We start from the raw sequence: 21,365 nt of genomic DNA, 5'->3' as shown, positions 1-21,365 counted from the left end.
CTGTGCACACTGAAGCCCTTTTATATCCCCAATGCCAGTGTGTCCATCATCACCTTTGGTTTGGACGGATCACTGTTTAAGTAGTTTTAGATGGCCAACCTACTGGAAAAATGGTCAAAAGTATCCCAGTGGTTTGTCATCAATGCATAGAGCTTTTCACAGAATTCCTCTGACAGATCTGTGTAGCTCCCTTGAAACCTCAACTGCCTTCTATCGGGGAATCTAGAAAGGGATGCCCTCCCGCTAGAAGCCTGGGTTGCGCACAGTATAAATCAGCTGGTTCCAATGACTATACAACATACAAGTTAAATTGTTAAATCCTTTTCCAATCCCGAGTCGACTACCAGAGATCGTCAACCAACGATGCGATGGACCAACCAACTGGCTGAATTCTATCCCGAAACAATTGTGACTATACAGAGCTCCTTTGATAAGATGCATCAAGCAGACAACCACAATATGATATGTTCTGTTCTGAGAATGTCCAAAGGGGAAAGCCCTTCACTTCTGCAAATATCCTGGGTGGTGCTAGAAGAATCTTTGTCTATCATCAGAGGACTAAAGTCGGGATCCCCTGTTGATCCTTGTCCAGCCCAACGTTTGGCAAAGGTGGCTACGGCTACTGGATTAGTGGCCAAGAAGGATGTTAATGCCTCTCTGGACTCTGGTTGTATTCCTTCTACATGGAAACATGCTCAAATCCTCCTGCTACTGAAAAAACCTTCTGCCAATCCTAAAGTTAATTACAGGCCTGTATCCCTACTTCCGGCCTTCACTAAGGTGTTAGAAAAACATGTAAATGCAGTCATCTCAGGCTATTTAGAAAACTTCAATCTTCTGCATATTAGTCAGTCAGGTTTCAGAACTAGCTTTAGCACCCGTTGGCGGCCTTCGATATGGTCCCACGTGTTAAACTATAGGAATGGCTGGAGAAGTTTGGAATCGGCGGTTTTGCCCTAAAGTGGCTAGCCTCCTTTGTGGAGGACAGAAGTCAGGACGTCTGGACTCCTCCCTTTACTGCTACCACTCCTAATCTGTAAGTGGGTGTCCCGCAGAGCTCTGCTCTTAGCCCCACACTCTTTAATGTGTATATGACCCCACTAGCATCTTTGTCTGAAGTATGCAGGGCTAAAATAATATTGCATGCAGACGACACCCAGCTACTCTTCACCTGTGAGAAAGGGGCAGACTTTGAGAGGGAGAAGATTTGCCTTTCCAGGGTACTCAATTGGCTGCCGAGGAACCAACTAAAATGTAATCTCAACAAATCAGATATTATCTTTTTTGGTGCACCTACCGCTGAGGAGTGGAGACTCTGGTGGCCCCATGACATGTCTCCACCTCCCTCTGCTCAAAACACAGTAAAAGATCTGGGCATTATTATCAACAGTTCTCTCTCTATGAAACATCACATCCAAGTGGTAGTAGGCACTTGTTTTGGGCTACTACAAACTCTGAGGACATTTTTACCTCTCCTATCGTTGACCACTAAGAAAACTGTGTCCAACCCTTGATTAATCCTAGACCGAATTACGCGAATGTTCTATACCCTGGTCTGCCTGATTATCTTCTTAACCGTCTATAGGTATTCAAAATGCTGCGGCAAGATTAGTCCTCAATTTAAATCCCAGGACCCATATTTCCTCACACCTTAGTGCTCTTCACTGGTTGCCAGTGAGAAAGAGGATCAAATTCTAGGCCTTGGTGCTTACTTTCATAGCCTTACATGGCATGGGTGCTAGATACATCAGGAAGAGAATACTTCACTACACTCGATCTGGAACTTTGAGGTCCTCATTTAATCGCCTGGCTACCATACCCAGGATATGCTGGGTTAGAACCGGAGGAAGATCCTTTATGTTTCTGGGAGCCCAAATCTGGAACCATCTTCCAGCAGCCCTCAGAGCCATGACTGATCTGGTACTTTCAGGAACCAACCCGAAACTTGGCTATTGTGCAACTAAGTGGGCACGGTGGAAAGTGGAGAGCTGCCTATTAGCGCTGGGACACCATTCGCCTTATACATTTTTGTTCATTCATACATTCATTCATTTATTCATTCATCAGAATTAGTATGTTGGCTGGGCTGACCTTCAGCCTTTTTTCCAAAAGACATTGTATAAGATGCAAAGCCTTTTTAATTTGTTCCTAGCCAATAGAGTTTTTTAGTACAGAAGTATATTAATCAACACTTCTCTTACTCAACACCCTCATACGTTTTCAGAATTATATAAAACCTTTAAATGAAGAAATGCATTAATATGTCAGGTATTCAGATTTCTGTAGGACAAAGTGGGAAGCAGTACTCACTTTCATGATCCTTTACCTGAGAACTGGACACAGCTCCTAAGTTAGTGCAAACGTAAGTGCATGGTGTTTCCATTTGATGCAGAAAAATCTCACGGTACTATTGATACTATGTGACCACAAGTGGAGAGTGGTTTAGAGATAGCTGTAAGGGGACAGTAACCATGTAAGCATACAGCAGAAAAGAAGATGGATTCTTGTTGAAGGATCCCTAAATTCCAGTTCGATCTTTCTATGTAAATACATCTCTTACCACTGATATTTGGTCATTTGTTCATTCTTTCCCATTCCCCTATGCACATGGACACTCCCCCCTTTCCGAGTAAATTATTTAACATAGGCAATGTACGTTCCTCAGAGTATTTCTTTGTAACTATCTTTATCGAATTTTGACAATATTAACTACAGCAAACATGACAATCATCACCAATAAACCTATATGTTGGTATGCTGAGTCACATCAACATCATTTGTTCCTGGATTTCACAATGGCATGACTATGCATAACTATTATAACACAAACACAGCTATGAGCCTATGAACACGTACTGAATACAAGCAATATCTGAGTACTGCAGCCCTTATTCTAGACCACCTATAGTAGGGGGTTCTAAGACCACTGTTTGACTCTCATGTGGGCTCTGTAGAGTCAGCACATCAGCACCTCAGCTCTACTGTAACGTGTACTCTGTGCTGTGGGGTAGGAGGGGATAAGAGGGGAGTATACCTTTGTAGGAAGCTCTCATAATCACTGGGGGGTCTCTGGAGAGCAGAGAGCAGTTAATCACATGCAGCCACAATGGGAAGCTTTCTCAATCGCCCTAGTTCTTTGAGATGGAGCGCAGCAGCCTCGGCCATACCCCGTTGAATGTTCACGCTCTGCCAATGAGCCACACTGGGCAATGTTGTGGCCTTCCAATGCATTGCAGCTGCCCACTTGATGAGCAGTAGCACCAGGTCAGTGAATCAAGTGGAGGCTCCTCTGCTTTTCATCGCTCATCGAGGCCCAGTAAGCAGCCGGCCATGAAACCCAGATCCTCATAGCCTGTGACATGCGAGAGAATGGCACAGACCACCGCCCATAGTGAATTGAGCCTCCGGAAAGCTCCAAAACAAATGCACCATGTCTGCGTCAGGGGACTGCTAGTGAGGGCATTCTGGAAATGCAGTAGGGTATATCTTGTGTATCTTGGCCGGCGTTAAGTAGACTCTGTGTAATATGTTAAACTGTATGTATTGAAAATGGGCATTGAGTTTCACCTTTCTTGACTATTTCAGCACCATGTCCCTGTCCTTATGGGTCAATGTGCAGCCTATATCTTGCTCCCCGGTCTGCTGTAGTGCTCTCAGGGGGTTTGAAGTTCTATGGGAGATGGCTTCAGTGAACCACGTAATCCACCACCATTGACCATTGTCTTGAGTATATGTGTCAGGGTGTGTGTTACCTGCTCTGTGTCAGCAATGCCTATCAGTATTTCCAGCTCCACCATGAGTCACCTATGCGTCAAGCATTGCCATGCCAGAAGACCTGTTTGTTTAGTCAGGAGGTCAAACGGGAGAAGGACTCCATCATGGAACAAGTCACCAAGTGTACCCACCCCTACTGATTCCCAAAGTGCCATTCCCTCCCGAACTTATTCAGAAAGGAAAAATAGAGCATAGGGGGATCCCTGCACCTTACAGTGGCAATCCTGGCACATTTGCCAGTGCTCTACAATGGCACTCATGGGCCCTCCCAGAAGGAGGGTGTTTGAGGGAACGGGCCATGCCAATCCACGAGAAACAATTCCGACACAAGTTGCAGCACTCTTGCCCCTGATTCCCGGCACACCATCCCTAAATGACATCCGGCCAACCAATGAGTTGGCCATTGGAACTGTGCCACCAAATAATAATGCTTGAACTCCAGAACTCCCAGCAGTCTGCGCTCCGTCGGCAGCTGCAGTTTGGTCAGTGACACTCTTTGGCTCTCCTTTCTCCACGAGGCCACCCAACATTGCATTCAGCATCTGAAATGTGCTACAATGAATAATAATCAGCAGATTGAAGAAGTACAGGAGCCATGGCAACATGACTATTATAGAGAGGATCACATGGCCTTGCAACGTTATAGGAAGGGAGCACCAGAAGGCAATCTGGGGACACAGAGAGAAAATTGCCCTTGTGAGGTTACCATCTATCAGATTCCTGGGTCTTGTGAAAAATATTTATGCCGAAGTGTCTGCAGGTATGTGGTTCCCACTTAATAACTTAAGCACCAACCTATATTGGATGTAGGGAGCAGTCCGGATGTAGCAGAAACAGATCAGCCTCATACCAGTACACTCCCAATCTCAAAGCAGCATTGAAGAATTCTAATATATGCACAATATCATTTATGCCATTTCGGATATACCTGATGTACAGAAGGACTTGTCTGTGTACAGAAGGACAACATGTGTCTCGCCACCGATGGGCATACTCCAGCCTCTCCCAGATTTGTAAAGTCGCTGTGGAAGAAGCTCCATCGCCACGGTGAAAAGCAGTGGAGAGAGAGGATATCTCCAACGCATGCCTCTGCCAACTGGCAGAGGGGTGGAAATGCACCAGCCTATTCTGACTCTCGCCAAAGGTGCCTCACAGAGAGGTCTGAACATCCGTAGCAGTCTACCTCCTATTCTTTGTAAGTCTGTGAACATGTAGCCCCAGTCTAGGGTATCAAATGTTTTTTTGAGATCTAAGACCTTAGATCTAATCAGAGACAAGCGCAATTTCACTCTCCTCAAATCCATAGTTCCCTCTGATTGGACTGACCACCACTGAATCACCTTCCTCATTACTGAATTGTTGATTTCTAATAAGGCCCAACCAAAAAAATCTAAACACTAGAAAAGGAGCTTAAGGAATACAAATTTGAATGATCTAAGAGCCAGCAGCACCAACATCTTGCCCCCCTCTGGCAGAATTGCTGGATGTCCATGAACTCACAAACCATTATAACAACTCCATGACGAATATCCTGGATTCTATTGCGCCTCTTCAGCTGAAAAGATTATCCACCAAAGACTCAAAGCCATGGTAAAATGGTAGCCTTAATACAGAAAGACACAATTTGAAACTGGCGTTCAGTGGAGATTCTCCCCATCCCTTGAGCACCTGAAGCATCTGAGATCACTTAGTCACACCTATAACACACACATCCGAAGCTCAAAAATTGAAATTTTCGGGAATCAGCTTGATAAAGCTAGAAAACCAATCTTAAAAACAATTTGAGCTGGTCAAACTTCAATCGAATAGTTATCCCGATTCTACCTCCACTGGATCTAGTCTGCAACCAAACTGCGAGGACTTTGCCTCCTTCTTCCTGGATAAGACAAAAAAAAGAAATTGAGCTAAAGACAGCTTTGGAGATCCTTCCCAATTCTCCAAATCCCAGCCTTCCCCACCCTTGAGCACAGAGCCCCCACCTCTCTGGGTGTTTCAACACCATGTGGAACTCATGCCAATTCTATGAAGAAATTGAGATTCTCAAAAATTCTCACTGAGCTGAAACCCTCAGGTCACTTCAATGACCCTTTGCCATTAAATTTCTTTAATGACTTCATATTGTCCCTACTACCACACTGGACCAAGATCGTAACTTCAAACTAAATGCACAAAAAACTGAGTTACCCCACCAAACAGTCCTCAGATGTCGGAGAATGAATGAAGCAACTAACAACTTTCTACTGCCTGCCACACATCATAGACTCTGCAAGATCACTTGGAATAACCCTTGACAAGAACCTGAACAAGCAGTAGCACATCATCTCTGTCACGAAAGGAGCCAACTTCCAAATGAACATTCTACTGGAAATTCAATCCTTCCTCCTCTTCACGGACCTCAAATCAGTGGTTCAAGTCCTAGTGATTTCCAGGTTGGACTATGGAAGCTCAACCATCTGTGGCCTACCTAGATAAGCACTGGCCCCTCTAAGGGCCACTTTCAATTCTACTGTACGGCTCATCACAGGATCCAAAAAATACAACCACATCACTCCTGATCTACTAGCCCTAAACTGGCTCCCATTTAAAGCAAGGATTGATTTAAAAATCGCATGCATACATTAACCATAACGCCATACATCCCAACTCCCTGTTGTACCTAGCACAAAAACTTGAGCTCTCCCTGGGGGCTGTAGATCACTTTATTTCTGAAGCCATAGAAATTCTTTAAAAATAAACCTTACATACAAACTTTCTCAGGCATGGCCCTGAGAATCTGGAACTCCCTGCCCCCTGAAATCAGACTGAACCCCTCGCCTGTATCATCATTTAAAACGGAAGTCAAAGCTCTGCTAATGAACAAGTTCTAGCTCTGAAGTTCTTGCACCTTAGTAACTTTACACATTGGCCATTGTGTGATATACCCATGTATAGTTCTGAAATATTATTATCTTGTTTATTCTGTGGCAACTTGGTCCCCTTGGTGGCCTCTTGCCTCTCTTTGGGACTTTAATCACATCTTGGTTAGCTTGTGATTTAGTTGCTTCTTGTACTGTTTCTTCCTTCCTGACATCATGTGAAGCGCTCTGATGCCCTCTTGTTTCATGTTCGCGCTATATACAACTTTATACATTAAAAAAGACTAGGCAGGCCAAATGGGGCCATTGCTGCGCAGCCTCCGCCAGCAAACTTTGCAGCCTATGGATATTAAGAGTCCTGGATCTGCCAGGTATGAATCCCTTTTTGTCAGGGTGGATCAGCACCATGTCACAAGGACCTTGGTTAAGATCTTTTATCCGCTGCCCATCAGAGACATCAGTCTGTAGGAGGAAACCTCTTGTGTTTCTCCTCCTGCCTTCAGGAGTGAAACCAGAAGCACCTCCCACATGAACTGGGGCAAGCGACCCACAGAGAGAGCAGCAGCATAGATTTCAAGCAGTTTGGGGACCAGCAGGGCTTCATACGTCTTCTAAAATTCAATAGGTAGTTGTCCAGGCCTGGTGTTTTACAAGTGGGAGAGTGTCATATGGCACATCCTATGTCCTGCTCTGCAATAGGGCTGTCCAGGGCCTCCCCTCCCACCCCCGGGGGAATCACTGGAAATGTGACAGTGGAGAGAAAGTCTTGAATACTGTATTGTCATTGTATTGGGACAGGGTTGTATGGGCCCAGTAATGCTCATAAAAGGCATCATGTATTGCACCCTGGATAGTGGCAACCAATGTCAGGGAAATTTTGATGGCAGTCACCGCTCCATGTCAGATGTGCTTTAAGAACGACACCAAGAGGTGACCCAGTTTGTCACCCTCCTCATGCCACTTTTCTTGATATGCCCTATAATCTAAACTCCAAAATGACTCAAGAAGGCGTGCATAATGGCTTTTCGACTCTATCAGTGCCTCACGAGCAGCGCCGTCCACCAATGCACCCAGCTCAAGCCCTCCCGAAGAGGATTCCACCTGGGTGAGCTCCTGAATGAGTTTAGCCCTTGCCCCAATTACTGCCTGACTGCAGAGGCCCGCACCATAGTTTTTAGAGCCTCCCACTCTACAAGTGTTGTGGTGGCTCTCCGCTATTTTCTCCTATATAGTTAACTCATGTTTCTCTTGTCGGATTGTGGAACATGGGGTCCTCAACAGCTGTTGGTTGCAAATGACGGGTAGGTACCATCGAGCTGTGCTCTCCCCACCCAACATGTAATAAAAGCAGGTTATGGTCGAGATGGTTCTCCCCAGGTTTTCTGCTCCCATACTTAGAGCTGCATGGCAGAGTGACAAAGAATATGGTCAAGGCAGACATGAAGGTCCTGTGGTGGGGAGTAATAGCAACATTCCCTCGCAGCCAGGTACAATGTCTGCCAGCTATCGGTTAAAGACCAGTGAGTGGGCCACTGTTACAAATAAAATACAGTGCGTGTGGCTGTGGAGCAAGGGATTTAGGGGCATGGTCTATTCAATGCAAAGTCCAGTAGTCAATTAACATTTTCTCCTATACTCCAAGGTAAATTGGACCCTCTGGTGAATAGTGACAACACATTGGCTAGAAAATGCATCTGTGCAACATTTGGCAAGTTTACACAGGCAATACAGCTGATCATGCAGTTGCCCCTCCACAAACACATAGCGTCCCACCAGGTCTGTCTCAACAACTACACACTTGAAGGGGACTGATGGCTATACCCATACGAGGAGGCCCTCACATAGCCTGAATAGACTATGCAGAAGTATCTGCCCCTCCAATGCCTTTGAAGCCTAAGATCCTCCCCCTTCACTATGTTGGTTTCTTGCAGGAATGCAACATGTGCCCCCGCCTTTTAAAATATTGATGGATGGAGTGATGCTTCTGGGCCATACCCATACACCAGACAATCCAGGTTAAAAACAACAACTTAGACATTCAATAGCTACTGATGGGGAAGTATCAGGGGAATAGCAGAAGGATATAGGTCCCAGCCGCAAATAGGCCTGGCTGATGGACAGTTCCCACTAATACTGCAGTGCATATATGATGAAAGGTTTAATTGCAACAACAGAACAAAGTACCCAACTCTCTCTCCCAGGGCGACAGAGTAACACCTGGCTGCCCAAACAGTTAACAGTAAGTTCTGCAAACATGGGTCCCTCTGCTCACTCTTTTGAGAGCCACACAGCGCCCCTCATGGGCTGACTGTGCAGTATAGGTGCGCTTCCTGGAAAGGGGGTGGGGTATAGATGAGAATATTGCAGGAAGTACATTAGTATCCAGGACTTTGTAGGGGCGCTTGGCCACCTGAGTACTCAGTGTTGCAATGAAACATCCAGGGGGCCACCAAAGGCAGCTGGTGGGGAGAACCCCCATCTGTGATTAGACGGGCATCTTCCTTTTGCAGTGTAACTGAGGCGGCACTAGCCCACGATTTGACTAACCTCTGCTCCAACGGTGCCCCCTCTGAGTCGTCTGTTGCAAGACTTGCACCCCGGGGCTGTACTAAAGCTGTGACAACCAGAGCCTGGATTTTTTCCTTTCTAGTTTGGGTTGGTGCCACGCGTTGTCATAGGTGACCCAATTGCCTAGAAGCCCGGAGGGTCATATCTTTGTCTCCCAAGTTCGGGAGCCAGGCCACCACCATTCTTCTGGGGGCACCAGGCAGAGGGTGCTGTGCAGCCACCTGGTCCGCCCACTCCACCATGAAAAAAGGGGGCAGTCCCTTAGGAGCCACAGCGGTAGAGAGCCATGTCTCAAAGATAGCAGTGGGGTCCATCCCCTCCACCCACTCTGGGAAGCCAATTATGCAGAGGTTGTTGCAACTCAATCTCCTTTCTGCATCATCTGCTCTGCTCTGCTCTCCAGGAGGTGGACTGTGTTAGTAAACTCTGTCAACCGGCTAGCAAGCTCTTTACTTGCAGGTTGGAGGGCTTGTATAGCTGATTCGGCCTATGTGACTCTTTTCAAGAGCTTATTCTGGCTATCTCTCAGGAGGCCCAGCTCCACCACCACCATTTCCATCTGCCATCAAAATTACACCTGGTATCCGGTATGGCAGTGAGGATTTTATCAAGCTTTAATAGGGCAAGCCTATCTTTTTATGTGTGACGTTCTCCAACCTGACTGTGGAGTCTCCACACTTGTAAACCTGCTATTAAAATGCAGTTTTCTGAATTCCAAAACTAATGTAAACTTACACAAAAGTGTAAGTTTACCTTTGTGAATCAGACCCTTAGTGTTTTGTATATGGAATTGCCTGCAAAAGCTATAAAAGCTGTGCACATTCTCAAAAATACTGCAAAGTTCATCAAGCCTCCCAAAATGTTTTGAATGAGGGGCAGCAGTTGTTCAGGATGTGCCTGAAGTTTAAAAAGTTAGACCACCTTCAAGAACCCATCTATTGTCTTCTTATTTAACAACATATACACTTTAAGGCACTATGCCTAATATGGTGCTCAGATCTAGGACATATCAGAATGTATCCAAAAATAACTTGAAGTCAAAACAGACTCCCCCTAGGAGGCAGGACCCCATGAGCTCCATGCAGTCTTTATCCTGGCATTTACCTATATCAGTCAGTTTCTTTACCCAGGGCAATCGGCAGAGAGCGAAGGCAATGGAGCTTCCTATGTCCACCTACATTTCTGGAAATCCGAAATGGTGGCCACAGCCAGGTTGTGTCTTGCAACCACATCCTGGCATGTGTGTGAGGCAAACACAAGATGATGGATGGAATGCTGAAACTTTTCAACCACTCACACCCAGTCACAAATCTGGGCTTAATTCATCGTTCTTTCGCTCACTATGCCACCCCACTTTGGACCCGGCCATATGCAAATCAGTCTTGACCCTGGTCCTCATGGGAACAGTCCAGTCTGAACTGCCATGCCAGGTCCTCTCTGGACCAGAAACAAGCATCCTAGGACTGGTTTTGGGTTTTCACCCATCAGCCAGGCTAGCTTGAATCCAGTGGCACAGTGAGCAAGAGACCCACGTCTGGACATACCCTTGACCACTTAGGGCAAACACATAAAGATGAAGTACGGAGTGCTGAAACTGTTCGACCTCTCACCCCCAGTCACAGATCTGGGTTTAATCAATTTTTCTTTTGCTCACTATGCCACCCCAGTTTGGACTCAGCTATATGCAAATCAGTCGTGACCCTTTTTCTCATGGGAACATTCCAGCATGATCTGCCAGGCCAGGTCCTCCCTCAACTGGAACCAAGCATCCTGTGACCGGTTTTGTGGTATTAAAACAATGCATGTCATAGGTGACAGCTGGGGTTCACTCAAGAAGCAGTTTCAGTAGTGGGTAAGCCTCTGAAGGGTACCCCCAGGAACAGTAACAAGTCTGGCAAAGTAAAATGAAAGCAGCTTAGTCTAGAGGACTTTTGCCAGATGCGTCTTCCGTTTTCTAAAGAGCCTGATAAGGAGGCACCTTCAGAAATGACAATGGTCTACAGGCTGTTGTTGGCATCACTAGATCACTTACAGAAAAATATGAAAATCATTGAAAATAGGTTTGTGGCACTGTAGACTGGCTGGTTAATATCTTGCTGGGGCCAGTCATTGAATCGGAGGCGGGGAGCAACTGAAATATGCATAGCCCGCCAGCTACACACAACCAAGAAGACTGCTCCTTTTCTGTACTGCACAGCGGTATCCATATCTTCTCTTGAGGACAGACAGTAATAGTTGAGAATGATAGGAGTGCTGCAAATGTGAGAGTGAGCTACTGGCATGGAATCTGACTCGGAAGAGGAAGGTTCCACAGGCACTGAGAAGCAACTCATAGATTTAGCAGTTTTAAATCAAAGTAAAGTTCTCAACTAGAATATTTGGTTATGTATTTATCATATTTGCCACATACTTTGCCACACAGTCATTAGATAAACTTCCCCCATTACTTGGTCCTCTATGCCACATAATCCTAGTAGCTCTGACAATCGTAAAACTTTGCAGAGTGGTTTAGGTACCATCATTATGATGAAATCCATATTTTATAGGGAGCCATAAAATATTTATCATGTTTCAGAATTGCCTATGATATTCATCTTTTTATAGCACTGCACTCTGTTCAATTAAAGCACCCAAACATGCAATGTAATCACCACTGTATAAGTATCGCTCAAGACCTAGTTACCGCAGAAAATAGATTTTTTGATTTTCTAATAATATTGGCACAAATGCTCAAAAACCTTTATCCAAAAAGTTCATCCACCAGTGTGATTTGTCAAGTAGGGGCTGAGAAAAAGGAGGGTAAGTAAAAGCAATTTACCAATGCAATTTCCATAGGGATTTTTGGACAGTACTACAGCTAAAACGGCTGATGGTAATAACACCAGATTTTTACCAAAAAAGTGTGCTTTTTTAAATTTAGGGTAAATCTGTTCAGTAGTTTTTGAGAAATGAAGGTTAAAAATTATTGATACCAGGATTGTGGAGTTTTTGGCACTCTCATGGGAATATCACGGGCATACAACTTCAAATAATAGAGCAATCTGGTTGGCAGAGAGGGATTTTCTTCCAGTTAGCTGCCTCAGTCTTACGAGCCCAACAGGAGCTTGTGCTCTGATTGGCTGGCCACAAGATGAAGAGAAATGTTGCAGTCGCTATTACAGGTCATGGGTCCCATGACCTGAAAATGAAGAAAAAAAACTAGGTATAAGACGACAGGGGCGGGGCACCCTGACCACCTGGACATTGTGAGCATCCCAGAGGGACCCCCTAGGCTAAATGTTTTAAAAATATGTATTTTTGTGGTTGCCACAATCTCACTGGACTCTTGCTGGAGCCAGTCCATAAGAGAGCCCCGGGACTGAAAAACAATTTAAAGAAATAAGTGGAGTGGGCATTCCTTGGGGCAAGCCAGACCCTGCAGCTAACTAGACACCGCGCATGGTGGAAGGCTGTGCATAGGAAGTGTTTTGTTGGCAGTGGGGGAGTCGGGTGCTGTATGAGGCTCAGGCCAGGCCCTACAACTAACTCCACACACTCACTGGCTTGTGCAGCACGGGGTTGACTGCCATAGGGGTTGGATGCAGGAGGGTGGGTGCAGTGCCATGCTGCAGGACAGGTCTTACAGCCAACCACACGCCGCGGACAGCTGAAGGCCATATGTGGTGGGGGGTTTAGGTGTCTGTCAGAGTTACTTCAGTAGGTTTTTTTATTTTAAAAGATACATTTTAAAGTGACTTCTTAACCTAACTGACCATTTGGTTTGGAGCATTTGATAGCAGCTCCAATGACCCTTGTTAGCATCTCTCTATCTAAGGTTTGTTAACTATGACCCATGTTCCGGAACCCTACAAGGATGTTGGGCGTTCATCAAAGGCCCACAAGTTCTTAGGGGTTTGCAAACCTCTATTTATGTAAAATATACACTGCTGGACCTGATTTGGCTTTCTCCCAACTTTTTGCCTTCCATTCTCCTCGTTTTGTTGGCCTAAGGACTCGTGCAATGTAAAAATACTAACCAGTACTAAAGCGTTTGTACTGTCTCCTCTAAACATGGTACAATTGGCTTACATCCACTTGGCACATTGAAATTACTTGTAAGACCCTAATAAAGTGCCTTTGCAAGCACCATGGGCTTCCTCAATGACGATGCAGGACCTCCCATCACAGCTCTTCGTCGGCGGTCATCAACTCCATCGCTGTGTGACTCATCTTGATGCCAGACCTTGCATCACAGCTTCTTGTTGACAGTTCCTTGATCCTGGCCCGCACAGGTTGTCGCAATGACTTTGCATCTCGATGCCCAGGCCACAAATTACTTCTCAGCAGACTGAACTCAGTCCTCTATCCGACCGATGCTCTATCACAGTCGACCTGTACTTATGACTAAGACCCACTGTACCACTAACAGATAATCACGGTTACCACTTTTTGCTTCTTTAGGCTTGATTTACACAAAATTAATAAAATTGCATAATTTTGATTCTACTAATTTATTACATTTTACGCAGTGTTTTTAAATTGGTGTGGGACCTTTTTTGTGTGGTGTTTTCATTTTATTATGGATTCAAGTGTTGCACGAATACTTTACACATCACCTCAAAGTTAGGCCTGACTCCTCTGTGCTAAGGTACCGGAGGGTTGAGGACAAGTTAATTTAGTGTTGGCTTGTGCCTCACCCTTAAAAGGGTTGTGGTTGCTGCTTGACCAATGCTCACACCCCAGTTAACCAGCAACTCAATTTCTCACAGTCACGAAGATCAAATCTGAGACTGATTGGCATACCAGAAAATTATGAAGATAAGAAAGAGCTGAAGAAGGTTATCACTAATCCTATTTGCAACTATGTCCTTAAAGAACCAGCATCAGACCTTCCTATCACAAGAGCACATAGAATACCATTTGATAAACCGAAAAAGGGGACTAGATCACAGACAATAGTGGCATAGTTACAGTCTAAGATGTAAGAAAAGATCCTAAACAAGGCAATTCAACTAAAATCTGTAAGAGCTGATAATTTTTCCTTTACGATGTTGCCAGATGTTTCCTTTGAGACTTCTAAGTGACTGTTGGAGTTCAAGAAAATTTGCTTAGAAGTTCTGCATGCTTGGGGGAATACACAGGTTATAAGTCCTGCCAAGCTAAAAGTCGTATGGATTGGAAATTCCACATTTTTTCCAGATCTTTCGGAAATAGAAACCTTTTTGTCTACCATACAAGTATCATGGAAAACATTATTATAAGATCCAATTCTAGGAAACAGATCTCCTTGAATGGCCTTGGTTGCAAAAGAATCACACCAAAAAGCTTTCATAGGCTGGGTGCACTGAAGAGGGGTAGCTTTATAGGGCGAATGTATTTGGGGGAGGCATAAGCATCACTTGGGTGTTTTGGCACCGAAAAAAGGAGTAGAAGTCAGAAGTTCAGCATTTTTGTTTATGGTCTTGTTTTTTCTTTTTTCTCCTTCATATATCTACTTTGGAATAGCGCAGTGGGGTCAATTCAAGTAATATTATTTAATGTGGATCTGATTAATCAAAAGCGGAAATATGGAACAAATTTGAATTGGCTAAATATCATTTTGCCATGGTGCACTTTTCAAATAGTGCATCGGGTGCAAACAGGGGCAGTGTGCCATATTAGAAAGAATGTGCTACCTTCAGGACAGCAGCAAAGTAGCACTGCCCTCAAGGAATCCATTCAAGTGAAATGAAGAGTGGCTGCTTTAAAACTGCTCTGTATTTCACAGTGTAGGAGTCATGCCACCTGCACTTTGAAGACGGGAGAGAGATCCCCCTGAAGGCAGCTGCAGTGAGTGACTGCACAAGCAAGCAGGGGACTATCAGGGGACCCGCTACAACACCCTTTCTCTTTTCCAGAGGGCCTCCTTCAGGAGACATTCTGAAAGTGTGTCCCTAAGGGCATATCTGCCTTTCTACCCACGTCCATAATATGGCACAGGCGCAGAGTCAACGTGATTCCCTCATTTGCATGAGGGGACACCCCCATGCAAATGAGGGGATGTCATCTCATGATAGAGCTGGTGCTACAAGCACCCAGCTCTATCTGTATTACAGAAGGGGGCTCACAAGCATCTGCAGCCCCTTCTCTAATACCATTGTGCCGTGTGGGCACAAAAAGCAGGCGCACATGCCCATTGTGTCCCCAGGGCACAATTGATTTCTTCCAAAGCAGATCCCTTAGGCTGATATGTATGAGCTTCAGTTTCCATTGATGCAAAGTGTCTTAATTTCATAATCTATCATGGCCCACCAGAAGATCAAACTCAGTCATTGCAGGAAATTATTGAGATGGCTATGAGTGTCCTATAATTATGGAAGGGGACATTACTTTTATATAGTTTCCTGAATGAGATGCTTCTAAGGGGGCCAAACTACAGACTAGACCAAGAACAGGGGCTTTATCATGAGTTGTTAGTCCGATAATGGTTTAGTTGACCCTTTTAGAGAAGAGTCCCTGACTTCTAAGAATTATATCTGTTTTAAAAAGAAGCTTAATTCCTCTTTTATATTAGATTTTGTTTCTGGTCTCAAAGAACTTAGAAGTGGCTCTTCAATTGTGGCAAACATCTTCTCCAACCATACACTTATGAGTGTACAGCTCAATGTTGATTTTATTCCCCGTTTGAAAACAAGGTTGTCTTTTAATAGGGCTTTATGTTTTAATGCATTGTGGGTGTCTACCACTACCTGATGTATAATAAGGATTTTTGTTTCTTTAAATTAACTAGGGAACTTCTTTACCCTCGATTGTTTGGGACATTTTCAAGACCTCTTGTAGTAGGCCTGCTACGACATACTTGGCTAAATTAGCAAGATAAGAGAAAAATACGTGTTCCTCTCTTAAAAAAGCGATTGAAACAGCGAGCGTTAGTGTGCAGACCTTTATAATGAACCCACATTATCTGGCACAGGCAAAGCAAAAATTAAGGGACTATTGCATAAGGGCATAGATCTTAACTCAAAGAAGTAAATAAAGCGCAAAAATGATTGTGAGGAGAATGAACATGTTGTGAAGCTCATCTCATAGGCTGCAAAATCTAAGGTGAAGAACAATTTGAGAAAAGACTGACCCAGAGACTAAATTTGCTTCTTACACCAGTTTTTTTTAAACATTACAAAACAATGTGTAAAAATCATGATGAAATTCATATTGACTCAATTACTCAAAAATTATATGGGGTGTAGCTTTCTAAGCTCTAGGAAGAGAAAAGATCAAAGCTGGGTAAAACTATATTGCCGGAAGAAGTCAAAACATTTTTAGAGTGTCTAGGTAGTGCTAAATTTACAGGCAGTGATGGATAACCTACCAATGTGCTCAAAGTGTTTTATCCTGAATTAGTGTGGGTATTAGTAGCCCTTTTTAATAATATACTTTAAGATGAAACAGCTCCCACAGCTTTCTTTACAGCAGTAATTGTCAGCACTTTATAAAGATGGAAAGTCACCAAGAGATCTCAGTTCATATCGTCTAATAAGTTTATTAAATTCGATTACCACCTTTTTAAAAAGATCCAGGCTAATGTTTTTAAAACCTCTGCTTTAGTATATTGTGAGGATCTTGGTGTACTATATGATATTGCTATGGGGCCTTATAGTGGAGTGCACTCACAGATACCGTCTTGGGCCAGTCAGGGTAATTTACCTTCAGCTCAACTCTTTGGTAGCTTTGTTACAGAGAGACAAGGCTTAGCAAAGGAACAATGTGTAAAGCATTTAACAGCACTAGACAAAGGAATAAGAAGGCCACGTAACAAGAAAGAGACACAACAACAATTTATAAAAATAGTGCTTTTTTTTTTTTACTTTTAAAGACCTTGATCATTAAAATCCACTGGAGGGCTCCAGAGATACAGAATATAGAACTTTTGATCAGTTTTAATTGCAACTGCAAGCAATCATTGGCAAATGCAAAGTTTGAAACTATTTGGAAAGTTTTGAAAGGTTAGTGCGAGTGTTCTGGCCCACCTTGAGCGGCCAAATCCAGCAGCTATGAGGTACAGGGGGGCAGAAAGAATACCTGGGACAGTTACCTGGCCACCAAAGCATTGTTTTAAGCAAGTTCCAAACTTTACAGGACAACTGCCATTGACTTCTATGGAGTGGTCCTGATGCTGAGAGATACAGGATTAAAGATGCTGAAGGGATGCTCCACATGCTGTGAAGTCCACGGGGGTGAAGTCTGGTCAAGTCCTCGGTCCACAGGTGAGTGGGGGCGACTCCAGCCATGGATCATGGGGACACACAAAGTCCTCTATTCAGGAGTCAAATGGTCGCTGATGCAGACCTTTCATTCTAGTCACAAAGCGGTCATGGTACAAATCTTTATAGGGGGCTGGTGTCCACCTTGAGTGAAGAAACTGGTCACAACCAACACTCACGGGTCTATTTACGAATTGTTCTTGGGGTGTCTGGAAGCAGCAAGACTTCAGCTGTGGCTACCTGAGATGAGACATGGAGTCTTTCAGCTCTAGCATCCCCGTGTGTTGGTCTGGGAGGTCAGCCAACTGACCCTTGGAGTAACTGTTTTGGACTGGGGCTTGGAATCCATTTTCACCGAGCTTGGCAGGCAGAACAGGGCCCAAACTCTGCTAGCCCAAAGTGCAGCAGGTGTAGTCACTCCAACATCGCAGTTTCTCTTTGTGCGGTTCTAACAGATGCAAAGCGGTCTCCTTCTCATCCTTCTTCCAAGTCCAGTGAGTACTAACTTCTGTGATGACAGGGGTGCTCATAATATCCCTTCAAAGTGCCTCTTGGTGACAATGCGGTCACTAGCCGATGGCATAGTAGGTCCCCTCCTATCTGGTGATTCATTTCCGGTGATGTGTGGCATCTGGCTATCCTATCCTAGAGTGTCTCTCCCATGTCACCAACCACATAGCTGAAGTCTTCCTCGAGTTTAAGGACCTTGGTAGCCCACTTCTCGGGGTGTGGCTACCATGGGCTGCACATCAATTGAAAACAGGTTCTGAAACCAGTTTTTCCTTCTTTGGACCTGGCTCTACCCTTTCTAGTGGAAACAAAAGTCTTTCTGCATGGGAGTGTTGGAGCAGCAGCCCTTCCAAGATGACATTGCCAGTTGATGCCTGCCTTGTGGAATAACACCCTTTGCAGCCCATCATGTCGGGGGGGGGGTCACACTTGCAGTGCGGCAACACCCTTTGATCCTGGCCTGGGAGTCATGATACGTCTCTACAGGCGGGCAGAAACCTGTCTCAGTCCCAGTCTCTCTGTAAAGTCACTGGACTAGCTGGGTAAATGAGTGGCAACTTTCGCAAAAGTGTCCAACCCTAAATGTGACAAAATGTTGACTGCTCTCTTGAGTTGAATTTGATGTCCCCTTTAATTTGATACCTTACATGACATAGTTAGGTAAGCTCTGTTAGGAGTTACACACATTGGAATGCCAACTGTTAACCCTGCAAATACCTTATAATGTTCTTTAACTGTCCATAGCAAATGCTAACACTTTAGAGTTTTGCTGTACAGACATATCAAAAAAATATGTCTGTCTTAACAATATACAGATCCTTGCCTTAGGGCTTTACAGGCCTGCCTTAGAGGAGACTTCTAAATATAGTTAAGGGATGTGTGCACTTTGTCATTAGTGGTAATGGTGCAGTCGTGTGTGCAGTGTATACACAGCCTTTTCAATCTGCAGTGGCTGCTGTAAGTCATTTTATCACTTTGTTACACACAGAGTCGCACAGCCAGTCTTGCAGCTCTTGTGTGGACAGCCACCCTTGGATGCCCTATGTCCCTGGGTACTATATACTAGGGACTTATAAGTAAGTAATCACAAGCCAAATGAGGACACCCAATTAAATATAATATTTTGTACAGGAAAGAACACTGTCACTGAGATCTGGACAGCAGGCCTCAGTGCACTCTCAAAGTCGAAAACTAGATAGTAGTCCAAAATGGGGCAAAAAGTTGGGTGAAACATGCAAAAAGCCTGCTTACTCACTTATATATTTTTTTTACCAAATAGATCCATCTCAGCCAATACAAAGTATGTTTTTATAAGCAATTAATTATTTTTCTAAAAATAAAATTGATGCTCCAAAAAGTATGTTTAATGCTAAGAAAGCGTTCAATCTGGTCAATTGGGTTTTATTGTTTAAACATTCTTGAAGCCTATTTATTTCCAGCTGAATTGATAAACCTTTTAAAAAATATTTATAAAGATCATGTTATTCTGTTTGGTCATATTAGGAATAAAATAGTCTTCTCAGTGGCAGAGCATAAGAATATTTTTGTATCATTGTCTATAGCTCGTTGATTATTATTGCAGAGTTGGACATTGACAGACATTCCTTGTTTGGGACATTCGAAAATAAAATTGGATCATATGGCGTATTTTGAATACAGTTTATGCAAAAAGGAATACTCGAATAGATAAATATGGCAACATTCCATTTTATAAATGTACTTTTACTCTGTGTCACTTTGTTTCATAATAAATGTGATTGATTTAGAGATATATGAATATATAATGGTATTTTAAGGTGTTAGGATCAATTATGTAATGGAGTTATATTCTAAATTTTGCTGAGGAAACTGGAGATTGAAGTTTATCATAATTGTTAGAACCTCCTTTTTTGTGTATTTCCTTTTTATGTATGAATATCTGACTCTAACTAATTCAAATATTTTTTTTTAAAAAGGCTGAGGTCACAAAAATTTCTTTTGGTGTGCATTTAGTTCAAGAATTATAATTGCAAGTAAGTGAAAGGTCTTGAGTCCCTTAAGCATTTCCTATTAAAATTCGTGAAAAGATTAGCTGGAGTTTTTTTATATCAGCTTCCAATAGAACTAGATATGCTAAGCAGTATGCTGCGTTAAATGTTGCTTCATTTTGCCAATAAAATGTATTTATTTCAATACTTCACTCTTTCAGATTTATTTCTATGCAACCTATATTTTTAGAAAAGCGGGAATTCCTGAACAGAACATCCCTTACGTCACAGTTGGCACAGGAGCGTGTGAGTGCATTACTGCATTGACTTGTGTAAGTAAGTAGGACTGGTTGGTTCAGAAAATTAATTTGAATGATTTTCTCAACATTTTTAAGATAGAGTGGAGAGTAAAAGGATGTGGGAAAACTAAGTTAACAGGCAAGATGATTTATTTATAGCGGTATTTGCAGTGGAGCAGTAATTATTATCATGTCCACCAGATATTGGAATTGAGTTTCTTAAAAGTATGTTAGGATTAAGAGTGAATTTTCTATGCAACTTTGCTGACAGTTCATTTATATCTGAAGTCCTCCTAAAGTGCAATTCAGTATTTTTTGTTTTGTGAACTTTGCAGTGATTTGTGGAAAAGGAAAACAGTTTTATACTTAGAAAGGACCTATGTTTTAAGACACCACAAAGTCAGTGAAAGGAGAAAATAAGAAAATTATTATTTTGCTGAAATGTTCATCAAATATGCCGGCATTCTGACAGTTTTTGAAAAGCAAGTTAAATGGTGGCCTATACCACCAGGCAATTTGTTTAAAAACGCTGCAACTGCACTTGGAAGCAGAAATATGCACTCATTCAATCCACACGATCTAAGACATCCCACAGACTAGTCTTAGACAGCAAATCAATCATACAGATATAGTGAGGGCAGACTTCCTTTACATAATCTGGGCTTTTTCCGCTTCCCACTGCAATGCATATATTTTGCATATTCATTTTCTTGAGTTCACATTTCTCATTTATAAACACATGCTGCATTTAGTATTGTTTGGACTTGTACAGCATATAATATTTGCCTTATTAGAATTTGCTAGCATATTTATATTTATTTGCAATTATTTATATATGTAGTTACATGATTTATATAATGTCTTATAGAATTAATATTAACATGCTTATTCATGTATTCGAAATATTTGAATGTGAGGCCTGCCCTTTTCAAAATAATCAGAAAAGTGTATTTTGGCTTGGTACAGACAAGCAAATTGCAGAGAACAAAATCTTCGGCTTCTTGGGACACTTGATTTAGGCAAGCACATTTTTAACAAGTTCATGAAGGATACATGCAGGCACCTACTGAGGATGCCATAACTTATTAAGTGCAGAGACAGATAATAACCTTCTCAATACAGAACAATATGTCTGTTGCTCACTAATGTATGCAAGAGAGAAGCCATTTAAGA

The 21,365-nt window shown here is 43.2% G+C and overlaps 1 protein-coding gene across 4 annotated transcripts in view; it reads left to right on the top strand.

Moving 5' to 3' along the window:
* Positions 1 to 21,365, top strand: part of LOC146783988 (solute carrier family 2, facilitated glucose transporter member 11-like) — a 422,910-nt gene that overhangs the window by 322,003 nt on the left and 79,542 nt on the right. For all 4 annotated transcript variants that reach the window (XM_085636191.1, XM_085636190.1, XM_085636192.1 and 1 more), the window contains exon 8: positions 20,115 to 20,225. In XM_085636191.1, coding sequence (XP_085492317.1) covers positions 20,115 to 20,225 — 111 coding nt within the window. The remainder of the gene's footprint in view (positions 1 to 20,114; positions 20,226 to 21,365) is intronic.

Source organism: Triturus cristatus, chromosome 11 (assembly GCF_964204655.1).
Source record: "Triturus cristatus chromosome 11, aTriCri1.1, whole genome shotgun sequence".
NCBI classification, from domain to species: Eukaryota; Metazoa; Chordata; class Amphibia; order Caudata; family Salamandridae; genus Triturus; species Triturus cristatus.
This window is presented reverse-complemented; position numbering and strand designations above follow the sequence as displayed.